We start from the raw sequence: 20,694 nt of genomic DNA, 5'->3' as shown, positions 1-20,694 counted from the left end.
TGGAAATACATAGTGTCATTGAAAAGTTCAAAATCCTGCATCTCCTCCATTAACCACGTAATATTCTTATAATCTGTATATACATTCATGCAAGCATTGGGGTCCAAAGAGCCCTCTCCTCCATTTCCTTCTGCGTAAAATCCTTGATGTTGTTCTATATACTTTAAAATGGCCTCATAATCCTTTTCAGTATACATTTTTGGTTCGGCTACATAATGTGAATACATCAAAGACAATAGGAGGAGGAGCCTAGCTCGCGGCCGTAATGGTCGCCCTTTAGCTCGGCTCCCGCAGCCCTCCATCCTGACTGCCTATCCTGTCTTTTATCCTGTCCCGGGACGGCACATTTTTGGGGAATTGGAAACATAACGGCTTGTTTGTACTTACCATCTGACCCCGGGGTCTCGGCGTGCAGTGGCTCCGGAGTTGTGGCCTCCGAGAGATCGGGGCCTCTGCGAGACTTGGACCGGGACCTGGCCGGTGGGATCCGACGGCTCTCGGCCCCGGCCGAGAGCGAGAGCCTGTGTTGGAAGCCGATGTGCGAAGATCCCGGCGATCCTGACCCGGGCCTGCCCTGGTGGCCGCGTGGCCGACGTGGGTGAGAGGCCCCGGGACCTGATTCTGAGAGGGGGTTTCCCCCCGCCGCTGCTTTGTCCGGCGGCCCTGGTCCTCGGGGCCCGGACTCCGCTTTTTTTTTGGGCACCGGTGCTGGTGTTGGCGGAGACCCATTTTGGGCGGACATCCTTTTGGCATCGAAACCGCCCTTGCTGGGACCCCCGGCGCTTGTAAAGTCCTACATTTGAGAACTGTTATTTCCGGGGGTCCTCGTGGGCGGCGATTGGGCTGATTCACGAAATGGCGGCCGGCCCTCTGGAACGAGAGTCACCCTGTGGCGGCGGGCCCGAGTTGCCTGATTGTGTGGGGATCGGATCTGGTGGGCGTGAGCCGACAGTCAGAGATATCCTGGAAGCCCTGAGATCCCTGCACGCTTCCCTGGCCCTGGGCGTCTCGGTGGGTCCGCCACGATCCGCCGCCATTTTGGGCGGCCGTTTCTTCTTGTCGCCCTCTTGTTTCGATGACTTCATTGCCTCACCCCCCTCGATTGACCTGAGTGTCTCCACCACTGATCGAGGATCGTGTAGTGTGCTGGTGACTTTGGGGCGCCCTGCTTTTCAAGGTTCGGACCCCGGGGACTCGGATGCTGTACTGCGACCCTGTTCGACATTGTTGCCTGAAACTATGGGTGGACTTCCTCCTGTGCCTGCTTCGATGACTTTGCCTGTGTCTATAATTGGGACCACCTCGCCCGCTCCAGTGGCGCATCTGAACTCCTGTTTTTCATGGCTCGTGCTTCGATTGTTGATGCATCGATACTTTCAGTTTGGACTACTGTTCACTTGTGGATTTATCTACACCCCACGTAGCTATGCTAGTCACCATTCCACTCGATTATATGCTGATTTCGTATCTAGTATGTGGTTGTACATTGCCATGTGGTGGGTGGGGTTTGTCGCTCGGAAGGGTTGGGGGTGAAATGTACGACTTCTGCTTGATTCCCGGTATGCGATTTCGTTGCACAATTGTTTCTGATCGTAGGAGGGTGGGAGGTCCCCTTCTCCTAATATTTTGTGGCGCGTGATGGGGTGTCGTCCTGGTCTGTTTTTGATTGTACTTGTCGGGTTGGGCGGAGGGCTGCGGCCTACCGTTTGTATTATAGTTATTCTTGCTCCTCCCTCCTGTTTTCTTTTCTCCCCTTTTGTGGCCTTTTTGTCTCGTTTTTCTTTCTTTCTTCTCGCTATATTTCGGGTTCTGGTTTAGGGCGACAGGCACGCTGTTTGAAGGGTAGGCCGTAGCCTTCTACAGGGGTGCAGGGTGGGACGGGTGGGTTGGGTTCTATTTTTTGTTTGTCTTCTGGTTCTATGGCCCTTTTGTATCTCTTTTTCGTGAGGCCGCGTCTGTCCCGACCTCCTATGGTGTGTTTCGGGTGGGGGTATGGCATCGTTACTTCTCCTGCTATATTTCGGCTGTCTTTCTTTCCGATCGCCATGCCCCACTTGGGCCGCTAATCCTTTTGTCTCCTGTCCTCCCGCCACGGGGGGCCGTGTCGGCGTGTCTTTTACCTTTCTTTTTTCATATTTCCTTATTCCCTTTTTATTGTTTTGTTTTTCTTCCCTCCATTTTCCTTTCCCTTCCTTTTCCCCCCTCCCTACCTAGTCGCCCCCCCCCCTTTTTCCTTCCTGCGTCCCAGAGGGTACTATGACGGGCGGGTTTTGATGCATTGTCTTCCGATCCCTCTGTTCTGGCTTGGTAGTGTCTCGGGTGGCGGGCGTGCTACGAGGATAATGCTCAGGGGCTGACTGTATCTCACATATCCTGATTTCTTGACTGCATTGTGTTGTCCCCCTGATATTTTGCCCCATGCCCCCTTCTTAATGTTGAGGTTGGTTACGGGATGTCGGATGCCTCCGTATTGCAAGTGTGCCTGTCATACGTCCTCTCCCCTTATTGTAAAATTAAGCCTTATTTACTCCTGTGTTTTCGCCCTTTAGTTTTTGTATCTCTTCTCCCCTATTGAGATTGTACGGCCTCTGCTTTGTATTGATTGATTATGTAATATTTGCCTGGTGACTCCTGACTGTTTTGTACACTGCGGCCGGCCGGCTTGGTTGTGGGCCTCGATTTGTCTTCTTTTGATGTCAATAAAGGTTTTCCCAAAAAAAAAAAAAAAAAAAAAGACAATAATTGGAACCAGGCTTCACAGCTAGCTAAGTAAGACATTGGCAAGGAAATGAATAGTTCATGCTGATGCATGACTGAGGGAAGTAACCCACATACCCAACAATTTCTTTTGTTTGTGGTGCTGTGGGTCTGATGCAACATTTCAATGAAAGCGTTTTTCATATATGTCTCTCTATGTCTTGCTTTGTGAGGGGGCAGAGAATAGAAGATATGCTCTTCCGGGGCAACAGTAGTTCCTAACAGCTTCTGTAAAGGATGCTGAAACTCTAAGTATACAAATACACACATCATAATCATTGTAATGATAACGATAAAAGCAACGAATGCCACCTTCACTCTGGTGGACCATCCGGAAAACAAATGCGTATTGTCCACATATCGCAGAGGGGCTAGTGGCCTCTCATCCTCCATTGCAAATCGAGCAAAAAGAAACATGCTCTCTATAAGTCCAGATCTAACTCGGTCCCTCTCTATAAGTCCAAAAACTATCTTTGTATCCACAAAGCACGCACGCCACCAGAGGTGTTCTTCTTCCCTGTGTCCGTTTAGAGCCTCACAGGCAGACTCTTGTCATTCATCCATGAGAAAGAGACGGCAAACAACTTCCTTTGTTCTGTAGAACGACCGCAGACCCCAACTCAGTCTTTCTTTCTGAACAGAGCTATTTAGCACAGTGTTCCAAGCTCTCTACGAGTTCAGTCCAGTGTCTCGCTCAGTACCCCAGTGTATCTATCCGATGTTTCTCAACTCAAGTCTTTCCCTAACTCCTACCATGAGAATCTGGGGTACCGCGCTGTTTTCGGGGCCGCAGGTCGTAGTTACAGCGACCAGGTCGCTCTTGATCAGAAAATAACTCGGTTGCACGGGCCTCAGATGCATTCGAACCCTGTGATGCACCCAAAACACTGGCCTCCGCTGATTGGGTCACCGCCCTGTCAACTGGGGGCACCGCTTCGCTTGGCTGCCCCTCTTCTCGGGCTTCTCAAAAAGGTACAAAGCTCTGGAGCGACTCTCCTTCTTGGCTTGGGATTCCTTCGCAGTTTTGCAAATCAAAGGGCAAAGGGAGAGGGAGGCGCTTCAGGTGGCTCGCATGAATCCAGTGTTTACGCCCATGCACCTTCACCGCCGACCTGGAGCTAGTATGATCTGGTAGGGTTCGGACCACTTCGGTTCCAAACTCGATTTCCGTTGATAGTTCTTCATCAGAACCCACTGGCCTGGTTCCAACCGATGTCCAGGACCCTCTGGTAGCGGCCGCAATGTCTCGGATACCTGTTGATGAATAGAACGCAGATCTTTAGTCAAAGCATACAAGTAGTCTGTCATCAGAGGATAATCAATATCTCTAAAAGACCTGGGCCTAGGGACTCCCCATACATTAGCAGGACGGCCAAAAATTACCTCATAAGGTGTTAACCCCGTCCTTGTATGTGGTGGTGTTCTCAGAGATAATAACGCTAAAGGAAGGGCATCGGGCCATTTTAATCCTGTACTAGCACAAATCTTGGCCATCTTCCGTTTTAATATGCCGTTATATTTTTCCACTAGACCAGCTGACTGGGGATGCCTAGCTGCATGAAATTTCTGCCTAATTTGTAAACCATCACAAACACCCTGAACTAGTGAGGAATTAAAATGCGTCCCGTTCTCAGACCAGATAATCAGGGGCACGCAATATCTGTGGAAATATTCCTTTACCAGGGCTTTGGCAGTTGCAACTGCAGTGGCTTCCTTGGTGGGGTAGGCTTCAACCCATTTACTGAAAGCGCAAACCACCACCACTACATATTTTAAATTGTTCACTCTCTCCATTTGTATGTAATCTATTTGTATAACTTCAAATGGCAAAGTTGTTGGGGCAAAATTTCCACTCAGGACAGATTCTCTGCCTCCTGAGTTAGAACGCAAACACACAGAACAATACTTAACCACATGTACTGCAGTTTTGGGAATATTTGGGTTACTCCAGACTGGGTCTAACACTGCACAAATACCTTTTGCTCCTATATGTGCTGGACCATGGGCCATAGTCACTACAGCATATACCAATGCATTAGGAAGTAACCAGCGCTGCTTCTCAGTTCGATCTATCCAACATTCATTCTTGTCCAATTGTCCCACTTCTTGTTCCCACCTTTTTGCTTCACCTATAGTAGCTTCTTTCTGTAACTCTTTTACACTCTCAATGGTATTGTCGAACACAGACGTTTCCGCCACCCACCGGGCTGAAGCACTAGGAAACATGGGAGTCATCTTAGTTTGTGCTGTTTCCTTGGCTACTGAGTCCGCATAAGCATTTCCCTTTCCTGTGGAATCAATGACTTTCTTATGAGCACTGCATTTTATGATGGCAACTTTATCTGGTAGTGTCAAGGCAAATAACAATCGGTCAATTAAAGCCCCCTGTTGAATTTTCTGACCATGTGTGTTAAAGAAACCCCTTTCCCTCCACAGCCTCCCAAAACTATGGGCAACGCCGACGGCGTGCTGTCTGTATAAATATTTACTCTTAGGCCTTTACTGATCTCACATGCTCGTAACAAAGCTATTAGTTCAGCTGCCTGGGCTGAGTGATGTGAAATCCTAGCGGTTTCTACCACCGTTTTCAGGGTCGTAATAGCATACGCAGCTGTTGCAGTACCATCTGGTAATTTAAAACAAGAACCATCAACATACAACTCTCCTTGGGGTTCAGGTAACGGGGTGTCGGTAAGATCTACACGCCCTTTTGTTTCTTCTTCAGTTCTAAATATACAATCATGGATATCGTCCTTTTTATCATTGGAAGGGAGAGGCAATAATGTTGCTGGATTCAGTGTAGCACATCTTTTGATTGTAATGTGGGGTGCAAACAATGTCAGTTCGTATCCTGTTAAACGAGCACTCGTAAGGTGCTGGGTCTTAGTTCTATTTAACAGAATATTCACAGCATGTGGTACCATGACTGTGAGATCCGTATTCAAAACTATCCCTTCTGATTGTCGGATGGCCACTGCTACCGCCGCAGTGGCCCTCAGACAACTGGGAAGGGCTTGTGCGACCATGTCCAATACTGATGAAAAGAAGGCACAGGGTCTCTGTTTTCCACCAAAACCCTGTGTTAACACTGAAAGGGAACAACCGTCCACCTCGTGCACGTAAAGTGAAAAAGGCTTCCGGTAATCCGGGATACCCAAAACAGGTGCGGAACACAAAGCAGATTTTAAAGAGTCAAAGGCTTCTTGACATTCATCCGTCCAGGGTAGGGGTTCATGCACATCTTTGGTAGTCAACTACAACAAGGGTTTAGAGAGGAGTGAATAGTTAGGATTCCATTGGCGACAGTAAGAGGTTATGCCAAGAAAAGCACGGACATCACGTTGAGTTCGAGGTACAGACATGTTAGTAATTACAGATATTCGTTCTGGTGTTAGCCGTCTCCCCGCTTTCGACAGTAAGTGGCCAAGGTAAGTCACTTCCTGTCGACAATATTGAAATTTGGAGAGGGAGACTTGATTTCCTTTATCAGTCAAATGATGAAACAATTTCACAGTCGCTTCCTTGCAGCCGTCCTCTGTATCGGAGGCCACCAAAATATCATCCACATATTGAATGATCGCATTACCGGTGGGCAAAATTAATTCATCCAGTACTGCCTTCAAAGCCTGGCTATATATGCTGGGACTTTCTGTATAGCCTTGAGGTGCACGCATAAATCTAAAGCTTCGGCCTCCTAATGAGAATCCGAAGATATGTCTGCTATCAGGGTGAATTGGGATGCTAAAGAAAGCATTTTTTAAATCTATTACAGAAAAATATCGTGCAGTAGGGGGAATCATGGTAAGAATTGCTGTGATATCTGGTACCACTGGGTATTGAGGGACTAGTATTTTATTGACAGCTCAAAGGTCAATCACAAAGCGATATTCAGATTTATAATCAGGGGCACCATCAATTGGTGTCTTCTTCAGAATCGGCAAAATTGGACTATTACAAACCTTCGCAGCTGTTTCTTCCACTACCCCCTTGTCAATGAGGTCACGAATGATATGCAACAAGGCTTGTTCACCCTCTGGTGAAATCTTATTCTGAGGAATGCGTGGCATCTGCGCATTCGGTTTCACTGTTATGGACACAGGGGCTATTTCTAACAGACCAACATCGGTGTCCCCTGCTGCCCATAATGTCTTAGGAATGGTAGCAAATTCAGGAGGCAAAGGCTCATTCTTCGAAATATTGGGTCATTTCCACAGGTGGCTTCTGCATTGTGAGAAAAACACCATCAGGGGAACAATAAATTTGTGCATGTAATCTTTTCAAGATATCCAACCCTAAAAGGTTCTCTCCACAATTAGAAGTGAGGAGAAAAGGTGTGTGCATGGAGATGGGACCGATCGTAAAAGGCAAAGGTTTTGAAACGGGGCTCACTACCGGTATTCCAGAGAATCCTACTGATACATTATTTTGGCCAGACAGAGCTGCCCCTGGGACCAGTGTATGGGCGACTGAACTACTCATCGCTCCAGTATCCACTAGAAACTTTCCCGATGTACCCAACAGTTCTCCTTTTACATAAGGTCCCTCTTGGTCAACTGGTACTGTAATATGGCCCAGCTCTGTCCTTGGCTGTCTCATGCGTAATCTCGGTCATCATACCTGTCATCCCGATAAGTCTCATTGTAGTATTGTCTATTCTGAGGGTCATCAAAATGATTCTTAAGAGAACCCTCTTGCTGTGACTCCTCCCTCCTCATACTATTTCGATCTATGTTCCCTCGACCTCTTCCTCGTCCTCTACTAGGTCCGTTCCTTGCCGACAACAGAGGGCAATCCACCCTCCAATGTCCTTCCTCCTTGCAATAGGAACATTGGTTTATCCTATTATTCGGAGGGCCTCCTCTGCCTCTTCCTGTTGTCTGGCCTCTTTGGAACGAGCCTCGCACTCCTCGTCCTGAATTTTGCCCTCTACTGACTTGCTGCAGTAGTACTCTGGTTTTTAAGTCCTTAATCTTTTTCTCTGATCTTTCTCTCTCATTCTCACGATGTTCATAATATTGGGCCATACTAAGGATAACAGATGGTGCAGCCGTAGTCCACGTGCTCTCAGCAGATTGGAGACCGGACATAACTTCCGGTAGCAAATTTGTGACAAATCTATTTACGAATAATCGAATTCCTCCCTCTGTAGAGAGGTCCTGGCCACTAAAATCTATGAAAACTTTATCAAACCGAGTGAAGAAATCGGACACACTTTCGTCCTTTTTCTGTTTACACGCAGTCAATTTATCCCAATCTACTTTCCTCGGAGGGAGAAGGGTCTTCATGTAAGTAACAATTTTATCTGGTACTGCTAATATTTCATCCCGGGGTTTTTCACCTGGCTTCCGTCCCTTATCCCAATTCTTTAATTGGTCTCATGTTCCTCCTAATTCGGGGGCATGGTCCGTATCATGTATCTGTCTCCAGATATCCACCGGGATCAGGAGACCAAAAAATAGCTCGATATCAGCTATAGTCATGATGGCGGAATTGGCGGCTTCGGTCAATTCTTTATAATATGCTGTAGGATTTTTACGGGGGTCAGGGAGCTGGGCTTTTAGCGTAAGGACCTCGCTTCGTTTCCAATTGTTCCTGGAGCCTAGCGTCCACACGTGCTCTAGTGACATTCCCCCCATTGTCTCTTACCTCAGGCACTTCCGGGAAAAAAGAGAGGATGCACCTCTCTCATGGGGTGCTGAGCCCCCCATTCGGCACTCTTTCGGTGCATCCGTTCTCGATAATTCAATAGCGTTGTCACATTCTGATAGACTTCCTCGATCTGAAGATGGAATTTATGAGCGTGATCCCTTATATCACGTAATATTTGAGGCGGAAGTCCCTCCTCAAAATGCTGTTCCCATAAGGTAATCAATCGAATCGCCATGCTTTCTAAAGCCAGCTGTTGTGCAACGGGTTCAAAATCCTTCATAGTGCTCCAAATATCTTCCAAAGTATAGATAGGATTCCGCATCCACTGGGATGCCTGAATTATAATAGCTCTCCTCTCCTCCTGTCCCAACAACGACCGAGTGAAAGCTCGCTGATCACTCAAGTCAGACATCAGTCGTTTGGGCGTGGCACCCGGGCTAACAGTATTCCGAAAATCTGAGGTTGTCTTGAGTCGGAGGGGAGAGAAACACAGGGTGCAAGGGAGAAGGGACAGCCGCGTCCGGCCGAAGGGATATTAGGGGTGAGGTAGTTAATCGAAGAGAAGGAGGGGGGAACTGAGCATCATGTCCTGATCTGCCAGCAGGGGCCGTGGCGACCATCCCAATCTGTGGTTTGGCGGCCGGAACGGCTCTCATCTGGTCAGCTCGCAACACAGGCACGGCTGGATACAAGCCTTGTGGGGCGTAAGGGGGAGGTGGTCGGGCTTCCAATAACTCCTCTAATTCATCTCTTGTCTCTGGTCTAGCCACATAGCTTTTATTCGTTTCTAATCGAAACTGTCTATCCATTCTTTCAATATTCTCTTCCACCTTTCCCTTATCATACGCTATGGCTTTTTGGGTAATCGTCTGCCCACTCTTCATTTTTCCCAACTTCTCTTCTCTGATCCGTCGTCTCTTTGCCTCCTTCAACCATAAGTTCAAGGAATCAAACATTGACTGGCGGCTTTTCTTCATAAATAATTTATTCTGTATATAATTAATCTTTTTCTCATCAAAAGACCCCGTAAGAGGCCATTGTAACTCCAAATTATCCTTCGTATATTTGTTCCAAAGATCGGTTGTAAACCATGTTTGACATACATATCAAAACTGGGACTGCCTCAGGAGGGGCCAGCTGCCTTTCTTCAAGCCGTGTACCTCGCCGACAGAAGCACCCAAAACAAATTTTACTAAAACAAGGCATTATGCTTATTTTACTCGTTCTGTCTATACAAAATCACAAAACACACACCCATTTGGACGCGTCCCTTCTCACCGGTCACTCATACACTCTTCATTTAATCGTCACAGTAAAGTGCCGTAAAACAGTGCAAGGCAAATACTTCTCAGAACCTATTCAATGCAAATGACGTCTTCAAATACGAACAGAGCCCGTCGACTCCTGTTCGGGGAATCGATTCAAAAGAATTCCAGACCAACAAAATCTCACCAAAAGAGAACAATCGTTAGATTGTTCTGAGACCATCTGATAGGCGAACCACAAACTCTCTCACAGGACATCCCATGGTCCTGTTCTGGTTGGGCCGGGCATCTGGACACGTCTCCAGAACCCTAGCTTACCCAGTTGCTCCCAGGGCTTTCCCAAAGAGAATTCGGCCGAGCGAGCAACGCCGTACTCTGCTAGGGCATCCGAGGTAGTCTCAATTATTCACCAAACAAGTCCGTGAAGCCTCTACCCGTGCAGCCCCTTCGCGGTAACGGTAAATCCCCAGATTCCCTCGTGGTCCGGCTTCTCCGGCACCTTCCAACAAAGACAGTTAACTGTTTATCCGAAAAGAAAACACTCGCTCTGAGTGATCCTCATCCAATGCAATCACAAATATCACTCACCTGGTGCACTCAGGTCGATTGCGAGTTCTCCACTGCCGACACCTGAACAGACAGGCACAGTCTGTTCGTTTCTCGGCTTAAGCCCGTAGGACTCCGGCGTAGGGTCTTCAGTAGCTGGGAGGGATACTGGGCTCGAGAGTGGAACGGCTTGTTTTCATACCACAAACGGGTGTCTCAAATCAGGATCCTCTTTCTGTCCACCCACTCGGCCAGAACTCCTGTTTACAGGAGGGGACGACCCTATCGCGGAGTCCCGGCGGAGTCGCCAACTGAAGGATTCAAAATTAAATCTATCGGGCTATACTTACCAATAGCCCATATGCTAACATATGTTATAATAATTCAGTCGGCAATGGAGAAGGTTCAATCGTTTATTCTTCAAATGCAAGCCCTGACAGTGGAGCCTCAGTCTACACGACCCTCGGAGGTGCGCAGAGGAGACTGATTACATGTTCAAAATACAAAGCATATATACGTTTCATGTGTTCAAGATGACACCCTACAAGGAAAGATACAACTTGTCAGTAAGCCAAGAGGAATACCCATATAAGGCACAATTGATTGATAGTAGCCTAGGCCTAAGCTATTCCGGGGGCAGGTCAGTAAGGTGCCTCCCTGTCTATCTGGAGCCCGGGAAGGCAGGAACGGGCTCTGCTAGAATGTGCGCATCCCACAAGAAGGGCAGGTGTGACCTTCAGTTTTCCTTAAGCTACCAGCTAACAACTATCGGAGACGGTTTGGCTGACGCCGTGGTTTCGAGCAGTAAGCACGATCACGTGATTTCTGGGAAACAGTGCTTGCACATGGAGAAACAAAACAAAATGGCTCTGGTTATACCAATAGGAATAAACAAACAAAAAGTGAATCGTTGGTCGATAAGCGACCATAGCAAACTCTAAATACCTGATTATATAACTACGGGGTTATATTGAATATATTAGGCCAATAATGCATATTGTCAAATTTCGATCCCAACAGTCTTTTTACGCAGGTTCCTTGTCTCAGAGGAACAGGGGAGGGTGGCTGTCTATGTACTGCCAGGGTGGCTGCCCTGGGCTTTGCTCTGTTCTACCTTCTGTCCTTGCCCTTGGACACTGCAGTGTTGCACTGTTCCTTGGGGTGTCTTTTTCTTTTTTATAAACTCTTTCGCTCACTTTTTCATGCTTCCACAGTTTTTTGTCTGGTGGTTCCGCGCTGTGGTGCGGAAACGTTCTCATAAGAAAACTGACGTAGGCGCGCCGGGGTGGGGCTTATGTGACCTCGCTGATGTTACATGCGCGGACGATGCCTTGGCGGAGTCGCGTGATGCCGCCCAGTCCCCGGCGCGCAGGGATGCTGTGGCAAAAAGTTTCCGGATGCAATCTCAGGCCTAGGGATAATTCTATGTGAAGAAATCTGCGGCTAGAATCGTCTCTACCAGATACATAGTTACCTAAGGTAAGTAACTTGTACATTAAGAAAACACAAAAAACAATACAACAAAAGCAACAACCTAAAAAGGAGCAATCGTCAGGATTAGCACGTCACTCAAAATAGACATTTCACTTATCCGACTAATAAAATCAATATAAACAATATCAATAACGATACGGTCACACAGTGACATTAAATCCTTAAAGTGATTCTTTGTCCACATTATATGGGCGTCGTCCGCAAAGGGGGGTACATAATAATCCTCTGTATTCGATCCATGGGCCCCAAATTTTAGTCCATTTCCCTGGGCAGCCTCTGCTCTCGTATAATGCCCTCTCGGCCTGCATGCACCAGTCCATGTCCTCAGCAATATCCGTGCATCGAGGCACGACTCCCTAGTCCATGTTCTGGCAATGTTAATGTTTTGCAATGATATAGCCCAAAGAGACCCATAGTTGTTTGGTGCGGTTATGATTGGTTGTATCCCAAAGGTTTGAGATAGAGAGCCTAGGGGAGGGTTCTATTGATTTCTGAAATATTCGGGACAAGGGGGATAAAATCTCGATCCAATAGTGTTGGAGAATCTGACAGTCCCACCACTGATGTAGGAAGGTACCCAAGGAGCCACAATCACGGGGGCAGGCTGGGGAGGTTGTCAAACCCATTTTAACGAGTGCCGTGGAGGTGTAATAAGTCCTATGAAGTATTTTCAGTTGTATAAGCTTAAAGCGGGATCTGATTGCCACCTCCCTGGGAGATGCCAAGGCCTCCCTCCTGTCCTTGTCCGGTACTTCCCCTATGTCGTCCACCCATTTCGTGGGTAAGTTTATCAAGTGTTTCCGGTAAATTGTTAAGTATCTTACGGTAAGTTAGGGAAATAGCCTTGTCCGGGAGGTAGTCGTCAAGGAGCCTGTCTTCTAGAGGTGATGAGACAGACAGATTGGAACCCTTGTGGGGATGGCTTTATTTAATGTATTGCATGCTTGTAGGTAACAGAATGTTTCCCCCCCATGCAACTCTCTGTTGAGGGATTTCACTGAGGAACCAAGTAGTCTTAAAAACATATGTTCGAAGAATGTGTTTGTTCGCTATTATTGAAAAGCGGTTTGTTGGTTTTGGTACATTTTCATTATATGTTTTTTAAAAGTTGGAAAAGCATATCTGGAAAGGTAGTATACTAAATATAATGATCCTCTGTGTGCTTTGGTCACATCTGAGTGGCTTGTTTCTCTGAGCATTGTGTTTTTCTGCAAGTTTGGGTGGTAAGTGTATAATTTAACCAGGTTGTTGAATTAAAATCAACATCACAGTTCTGCTGCCACAATGTCAACGTCTTAATGGAATTCTTTAATGACAGGAAGAAGACGAAGTTCCAGATGATGAGACATTAAATCAGATGATTGCTCGAAATGAAGAGGAATTTGAACTTTTCATGGTAAGGAAAGAACATCTTTCCATTGCTGTTCAGTAATGTTTATTGCTTTTATGACTTATGTGATTTGTTCTTGGTCAGTCACAGCCTGGTATTTTCTACTTTGAATTCAGTTTGTGCCACCCACCAGTATCAGCATGTCTTCAATAGCTGCTTTTTCGTTTTCTGTTTCATTGCTCTCCTGATTTTCTTCAGTTCTCCTGAATTTCCTATTTATCAGGGTAAGTTCCTGGGACTGTGGGTTTCATGCTGTTTTCACAAGGTTTTTCTGACCATTAGGCTAAGAATTCCACTAGTGAGGCCACCTTTTTTGTAATACAAGAATGTCTTTCTCATAAGCTTTCTAAAAATCAAAAATTGGCAAATCTCAATGAACAATGGCAAGTATAAATGTTTGTAAGTTAACCAGCCCATCCTACGAGGAATCCAATGCCTCCCTTGGAATAACTTTATGGTATACCTTCAGAGACTGGTCATATAATAATACTTGTATTGTCAGCATGCATAGAAGTCTACAGGTAGTTTCTAAGCATTCTTTGCTAGATTATAGGGACAAAAGATACTTTTAGAGCATGTATCTTATGATGCCATATTGCTCTGGTTCATAATATTAATTTGTAGAGCGTAAATCTAATTTCTAGATTGGGACATGATATCTGAAAAAGGCACATATGCGGTCTCCAAAGGCCAGAGCTGTCTTTGTGCTTCTGTGACCTCGGCCTCAGCATTTTATTTTATTTTTATTTTTATTTTATTTAATGCGACTTTCTTTAGCGCGAACATTACCCGAAGGTGTCAGAGCGCTTTACAAAAGAACCAGTTGCGATACTTAAGGATTACATGAGTTACATAAAAGATACAAACAGGAAAAAAAATTGCAAATGTACAAGTTGTAAAGTCACACAGGGAAGAGATACAAGTAGAAAAAATTGCAAATGTACAAGTTGTAAAGTCACTCAAGGAAGAGATACAAATGGATAAACTCTAAGAATCACATAGGAATGGTAGTGAGTACAAAGGTCTACTACATATACTATTGGTTAGAGTTATCTCTCTCTCTATATATATATATATATATATATATATATATATATATATATATATATATAAATAGTAGATTTTCTCAGGATTCCATTTTATCAGCGATTCGGCTTGGACAAGTATATATCACATATTTACAGAGTTAAAAGGGAAATAAAAAAACAAATTTAAAAAGGGGTAGAGAGCGGTATGTGGGGGAGAAGAGTTGGAGGCTCAGATTGGTGAGAAGAGAGAGGGGTACCTGACGGGGAAAAAGAGATTTCGCAGTCCAGCATAAGTGAAATGTCTGTAGGTCAGCAGGATGGAATCCATGGGACCAAAGGAAAAGACAAGAATCAACAAAATGGCGGACCCGGGTCGTGGGCATCGATGGAAACCATCTCAACATGGCAAGATGCACCCAGGGCAAGAGCGACAACAGGAGAGGGTCACAAAATGGCGGGGCGTACACGAGTTCCAGTCCAAAAGTTACGAGGACCAAGTCCAAAGAAAACCAGGGAACCGACCCAACGGAGGAAGAACAAGAGGGGAAAATGAGCCAGACAGTCAAAAGGAGGAGCATCTTCAGTATTTGCACCTCCTTTCACAACTGCTGCACAGACATGATCCCTGATCTAAATGCTCCCGTTCTCCTGTACTGGGCACCACAGTCCACCTGTGTCATTAGCTGGAGGGGTCTTAAAACAAATCCCCAGGTCTCCACCCAGCTTTCATGCGACAAAAAGCTGATATCTATCTTGGCTCTCCCAGGGGGGCATTAGCGGCTTCGTCATATGTACGGGGTGAGCGCTGTAATTAAAATCCTCTCCCGGTCGTGTAACCTGTTCCGCCCGTCCTCTGTGGCCACGGGCACCCATCCACACACTGCAGTCTGGCCACACAGCCGGATGGAGGCTGCAGACCCGGCGATCACAGGCTGCACGAGCTGCGGGCGCCCGCCGGAGAAGATGAAAGGGCAGCAGGGGGCCCGCTGCTGATGTCGCGGCCCCGCATTGTTACCTTATAACGTGGGTCCGTTGCACCGCAACTCCTCCCACTTCTACCTCCTTTTCACATCGGGCGCCATCTTGAGGTGTTATCGCCAGGGGTGGATATTGCCAATATCACGGCAGAGCAGCCGCTGGAAGTATCGGCGGCCCCAGCGGCAGACGCTCCAGATCTTCCGATTTTGGCATTTGGCCCTTACAGATAATATGATGGGGCCTGGAGAGCCGCTTTAGGATGTTGTGCACGGGTTTTCCACGGAGCTGTTAATTGACTAACATCCTACTGACCACTGAGAGATGGAACATTTGTTATGCCTTGAAGTGGTTCTTGACCATTGATTGTTTGTGAATCTTTGGGTACACTGTGCCCTTCATTGATGCAGTGGAAAAGAACAAGAACAAAGATGGTCTTTGAGTTTTTTTCTTGTTCATTGTTTTGGTACTGTGTAATCTGTGTAGCAGCCAGTGCCTGTAGAATATCTTGAAGATCTGCCTGCTTGCTTTAGCTTGGCAGAGATCAGTTTTAACTTTCAACATGTGGCAGGCAAGAGAGGTGTACTTTTTTGTTGTTGCTTAAGACTGAAGATATTATGGCATTTCTGCACTACTGGTGTGCTCCGACTGTATAACCAAGTTACTTCATTTAGGTCACTGACTTGGCAGGAGTCAAGTAGTCAAATTTTACAGTAGGAATTGGTAATGGATTCAAAACTATAAAGCATAACACAGTGAATTATATTTGCATTTGTATCACAACTATCCCGAGAAAGTTGCGAAGCAGTTTTTGTTTCCTGAAGTATAGATCCTGTGCTGCTACCCCCACTTTCACCCAATGCCCTCTTGGTTAGTGCTTCAAATGTAAAATAATGAGTGTCAATGCCCAAAGTTCTGTTCTGGCGGTGCTAATAAAAATCGGGACACTGAATACCAAGACCGTGTAGTCTGGAATTCACCTCTTCCAACCCCTGCCAGACACTATTGTACCAATATCTCACTTTTGTCAGCCTCTGCTTTCTCCCTTTTTCAAGGATTTTCCTTCTTGCTCTTCCTCATTTTTTCCCTTTTTGTTAATTTGTATCTCTTTTGCTTATGGTCATATTCTGGTGAGTTAAAGTAAGTGCTGGTCCACAAAAATGAGTGCCACTGGGCCCCACCAGCAACAACCAACTCAAATTAAGCACTGTCCCTTGTGCATAAGTTCAAACAATTATTTGCATGGGGTTCAAAAGTGTTATTGTTCTCTTTTAAGGCAGTCATTATCTGAACAGAAATAAACAGTCCCTTCAGCCACTAAATTCCAGCCACTAAATTCCAATTCAAATCTTGATCTGAGTATTGTCATCATTGTATTCTCCTCAGTAATTCAGAAGAGACTCTAAATCACACTGCACAGTTAATTATCATGAGTAAATATGTACATACATTTCAGAACACTAGATCTTGAGTCACTACCTGTTTCAAAGGCTTTTCCAGGCTGTACAGTAAAATAGTAATAATTATATCAACATTTAACAGTAAGAACTGTTTACTTGATGAATATCTGAATGAACAGGCACCTTAATAGATGTTGATGTATAAACTTTAAGCTTCTAATTAAACTTTTCCAACTAACACAACTTATATGCATAATAGCAAATTACAAGGAAAACAACTGATTGCATCCTTTCTATATTGCCACAGAAAATTCTGAGAACACTCCTCTCAAGATTTGAATTGGATTGTATTTGTTAAATGGGCTGTTTATTTCAGTAGTTATAATTGTCTTGAAAGAGAACAGCAACTCTTTTGCTCCTCACTGCAAACACATTTTTGATGTTGAGCTCCCAAGGTCATCATTGTACAAGTACATAAAAAAGGAGGACACCTGAGAAAGGGCAGCTAGAGACCATTATTATAATAACTATGTGTTCAGCGTTTTACAGAAAAGAAGACTGAGTAGTCTGATGCAACAAGGGAGAGGTAATTCCAAGGTTTAGGGCTTAGGATCCAAAAAGACCTTCCAGCACAGTGTGCCCTGCAGTGCCATGGATTTTCAAGCAGTGAGAGGGACTCCAAATCTGAGAAATGTAGGTTAAGATGAGCGAGGCAAGATTCATGGGGGTCTGTGCAGTAGAAGGCCCAAACTGAGTTTCTCAACCTGAATCCACTTTTTGATAGGTAGAGCACCATGGAGAAATGGCCCAGTTAGTGCAGGCCAGCTGGACAGCCGTTTTTTGTATCCTTTGAGGCTTAAAAATGTGATATGCCCAGAGTCCCAGTTAGTGCTTTTTTATAGTCCAAAAGCCACAGAATGGAGGAGATTATGGAAATTACCAAGTTGTAACAGGGAAGAGTTTTCTTTAAAACTCTGAGCAGTAAAAGCATACAGCCCAAGTTTTTGTGGATCTGAGCTTTAAATGATAGATCGTGGTCAGTCCCTAGCCAAAGGTTCTTACGTTAAGGGCTCGAGTTGTAAGATTTCCCAAGGAGAAAAGCCAGAGAGGCACTAAACAGTCATTACCTCAGATTATTGTAACTCCATTCTTGTAGCCAATGAGTTTAAAAAAATTGACCGCCATCCAGTCCTTTCCCGTGGTCAGACATTCTTTGAACTGTAGACTGATAAATGAAGTATCTGAAAGAGACACGTTAGTGATAGATTCCTTTCCTTAGAATGTCCCCAGGCATCAGACTGGATCCGGAAAGTTTTCTGCTTAGCAGTACCTCTGCGCGTCAGTAGGTGGCGTCCTGCGGCTCCGCGTCCTTCACTGGCGTTGAAGGCGCCGAGATGACGTCACGGAGACTACTTAGGCGCCACCCATGAGCGCTGACGTCAGTTCTTTCTTTTTCCGTGCCGAAAGAGCAGATCTGGATTGAGCACGTACCTCAGTCAATTTCTGACAACTTTTTTGAGACTTTTGGTCTCCCCCTCTTGTCTCCTGGTACACGTAGGGTTACACGGATTTAAGTCTAGTTGGTCGTGCCGCTGCACCCCCACGATGTGTGCCTCTACTGCCTGGAGACTGACCATGACTCCCGGGACTGATGAGCCATGGCCCTAAGGCCTTGCGGGAGGCCAATCGCGGGACCTGAGCCGTCGCTCCTCCGGCTCTAAGTTGTCGCTTCAGATTCCAGTAAGCAACGCCATAAAAAGTAGTCGAAGAAGCGTGTCCGCTCTCTGACGTCCCCCCATCGCTCCCTGGGGGCGGATGAGGGGGACAGGGGCTCCGCCCCTGCGCTTCCTCTGGAGCCGGGGAGTCCCGCGGCCTACCCTCTATACCCGGTTCCGTCGGCAACTCCCGAACAGATGCAAGAGTTTCTTGCTGCCATGGACTGCCTTTTTAGACCCCAGGCTCCCGCCGGCGCACCTTCGGGCCCAGCGGTCACGTGTCCAGATCCTGTTGGCCTAGCTGCACCGCCAACGGCACGACAGGATCCCGCGCCGCCGACTCCGGGGCCACAAGATGCAGCGCCGCTGGCTCCGGCCCCGGTGCTGCCACAGGTGCCGTTTATCCCACCCCTGCCCCGGTTCTCGAACCATTTCGTTCCGGCCTGGGATACGGCGCCAGCTCAGCCCCGACCGGCGCTGTTTTCTGTGCCGTTCCCGACGCTGCTTGCCCCTGCTCCGGCCCTGCCGCCGCAGCTGACTCCCTCTACTCCGGAGTCGGACGAGGACTGGAACGCCTCGAGGACCCCCTTGCCCGGCAGTGTGACTCCGAGCAGGATTGGGTGGACGACCTTCAAGATACGGGCGAGCTTGATGTGTCTTCTGACCCGGGGTTTGCCTCTCCTTCACCTACTATAGAGGAGGGCGCTTCCTACACCGTAGTTCTGCGTCAAGGTGTGAAGGCTCTCCATCTCGACCTACCAAAGGTGGCCCTTAAGACCAATCTCCTTACGGAGGTGCTCCAGACGGTGTATAAGTCATTGGAGCTGCTGCTCCCTTTCAATGAGGCTCTCACTGAAGTCCTCTTGGGCACCTGGTTGCGACCGGCCTGGGGGGCGCCGGTGGATAAAAACGTCGCTATGCGTCACCGCCTGGCGCCTGGTGATCCTGCCTTCTTGACCACTCACCCCACGCCTGAGAGCCTGGTCATTCAGGCTCGATGTTGCAGAGTGCCTTTCCCACGGCTGCGCTGGATAAGGACTCCGAGAGGCTAGACCAATTTGGCAAGATGTTGTTCTCCTCGGCCAGCTTGGGGTTGCGGTCGGTTAACACCGCCGGCTTATTGGGCCATTACTCCTACGCAGTGTGGGATTCCGTAGCAGATGTTTTGCCTCAGTGGTCTGAGGAGGTCTAGGCTGTCCTTTCCCAAGCGATTGCGGAGGGCAAGGCCGCGGTGAAATTTGCCATCAGGTGTGGTCTGGGCATCACTGATTCGTTGGGCAGGCCGATTTCCACGATTGTGGCGTTGCGGTCCCACGCCTAGTTGCGTTCCACTGGGTTTTCACCCGATCTACAGGGCTCGCTCATGGACATGTCCTTTGATGGCTTCCGCATTTTTGGTGATAAGGCCGACAATGCCCTGGAGCACTTTAAAGACTCTCGGGCCACAGTCAAGTCTTTGGGCCTTTCCACGAAGAACCCTGCCACGCCTGGATTTCGTTGTAGGAGAGTAGGGTCTGCTTCCTATGGTCACCCCCACTTTTTGTTTTTGCTTTACTGGTTTTCAACTTAGATGTGGCTGTGAGGCTGCTAATCAGACCCACAGCCCAGATGCACTCTCTCTAAATTCACACCATGTACTCTGGGTACATCCACAATTGGGAATTGGTTCACCTTATCAGCCCCTGTAGAAGTGTACCCTAGGTACTCAGGGCATAGGTGTAACCAAGGCCTACCAGGGGCTGCAGCATGTATTATGCCACCCCTGGCTGGCCACTCAAACTGACACAACTGGCTGATCACTCAGCTGGGGCAAGGTCGTGTAATCACCCCTTGCTTAGGTATAGTAGTCCTATATCTACCCTTATATATAGACACACGGTAACCTATAAGTCACTCCTATGGCAGGCTTTAACAATCCTGAAGGCAGAGTGCTTGGTTATGTGTGAGATGGTGCTCTAGCATGAGCTGAGCCTGTCTGCAGCTTTCCGAACCATGTCCTTATAGCTGTTCTTTGATATCGCCATACCATATACTTTTAAGTGCATTATAATCCTCGCGGTTGTATGCTAACTTTGGTTTGGCTTTATCTAAACATGTCGTGTAAGGTGTCATACGCTTTGGAATACCACCCCCTCGCCAATTCTGGCAACGGGGATAGCATTCCACCCTTCTAGAGGGAGAAGACATGTTGTTGCTGACTATCCCGGTTAAAGTTAACCAGAGCCCCAGCGTCACAAAATGGACGCTGCTGCCACAGACACAAGTCTGACCTCCTGCTGCTGGGAGTCCTTCCAGTCACGGAGGTATGGACAAAAGGTTTTCAGCCTGGAGAGGTGCGAGCACCAACCCAGACAGGACTTTGTGTATTGGGACAGGGAGAGCTGAATAGAATGAGACACTGCCTGGGGCACACTAGGTGCTCCATGCATACCCCAGTTCAAACCGGTTGCTGGGGCACTCCAGCCCCAGCTCTGG

The 20,694-nt window shown here is 47.1% G+C and overlaps 1 protein-coding gene across 3 annotated transcripts in view; it reads left to right on the top strand.

Moving 5' to 3' along the window:
• The window catches only part of SMARCA2 (SWI/SNF related BAF chromatin remodeling complex subunit ATPase 2), a 1,851,064-nt gene that overhangs the window by 1,280,061 nt on the left and 550,309 nt on the right, over window positions 1-20,694 (top strand). For all 3 annotated transcript variants that reach the window (XM_078675722.1, XM_078675721.1, XM_078675720.1), the window contains one exon: window positions 13,030-13,107. In XM_078675722.1, coding sequence (XP_078531848.1) covers window positions 13,030-13,107 — 78 coding nt within the window. The remainder of the gene's footprint in view (window positions 1-13,029; window positions 13,108-20,694) is intronic.

The sequence above is a fragment of the Lissotriton helveticus genome, chromosome 2_1, assembly GCF_964261635.1.
Source record: "Lissotriton helveticus chromosome 2_1, aLisHel1.1, whole genome shotgun sequence".
NCBI classification, from domain to species: Eukaryota; Metazoa; Chordata; class Amphibia; order Caudata; family Salamandridae; genus Lissotriton; species Lissotriton helveticus.
Note: the sequence above shows the minus strand (reverse complement) of the source record. Positions and strands in the feature narration are given on the sequence as shown.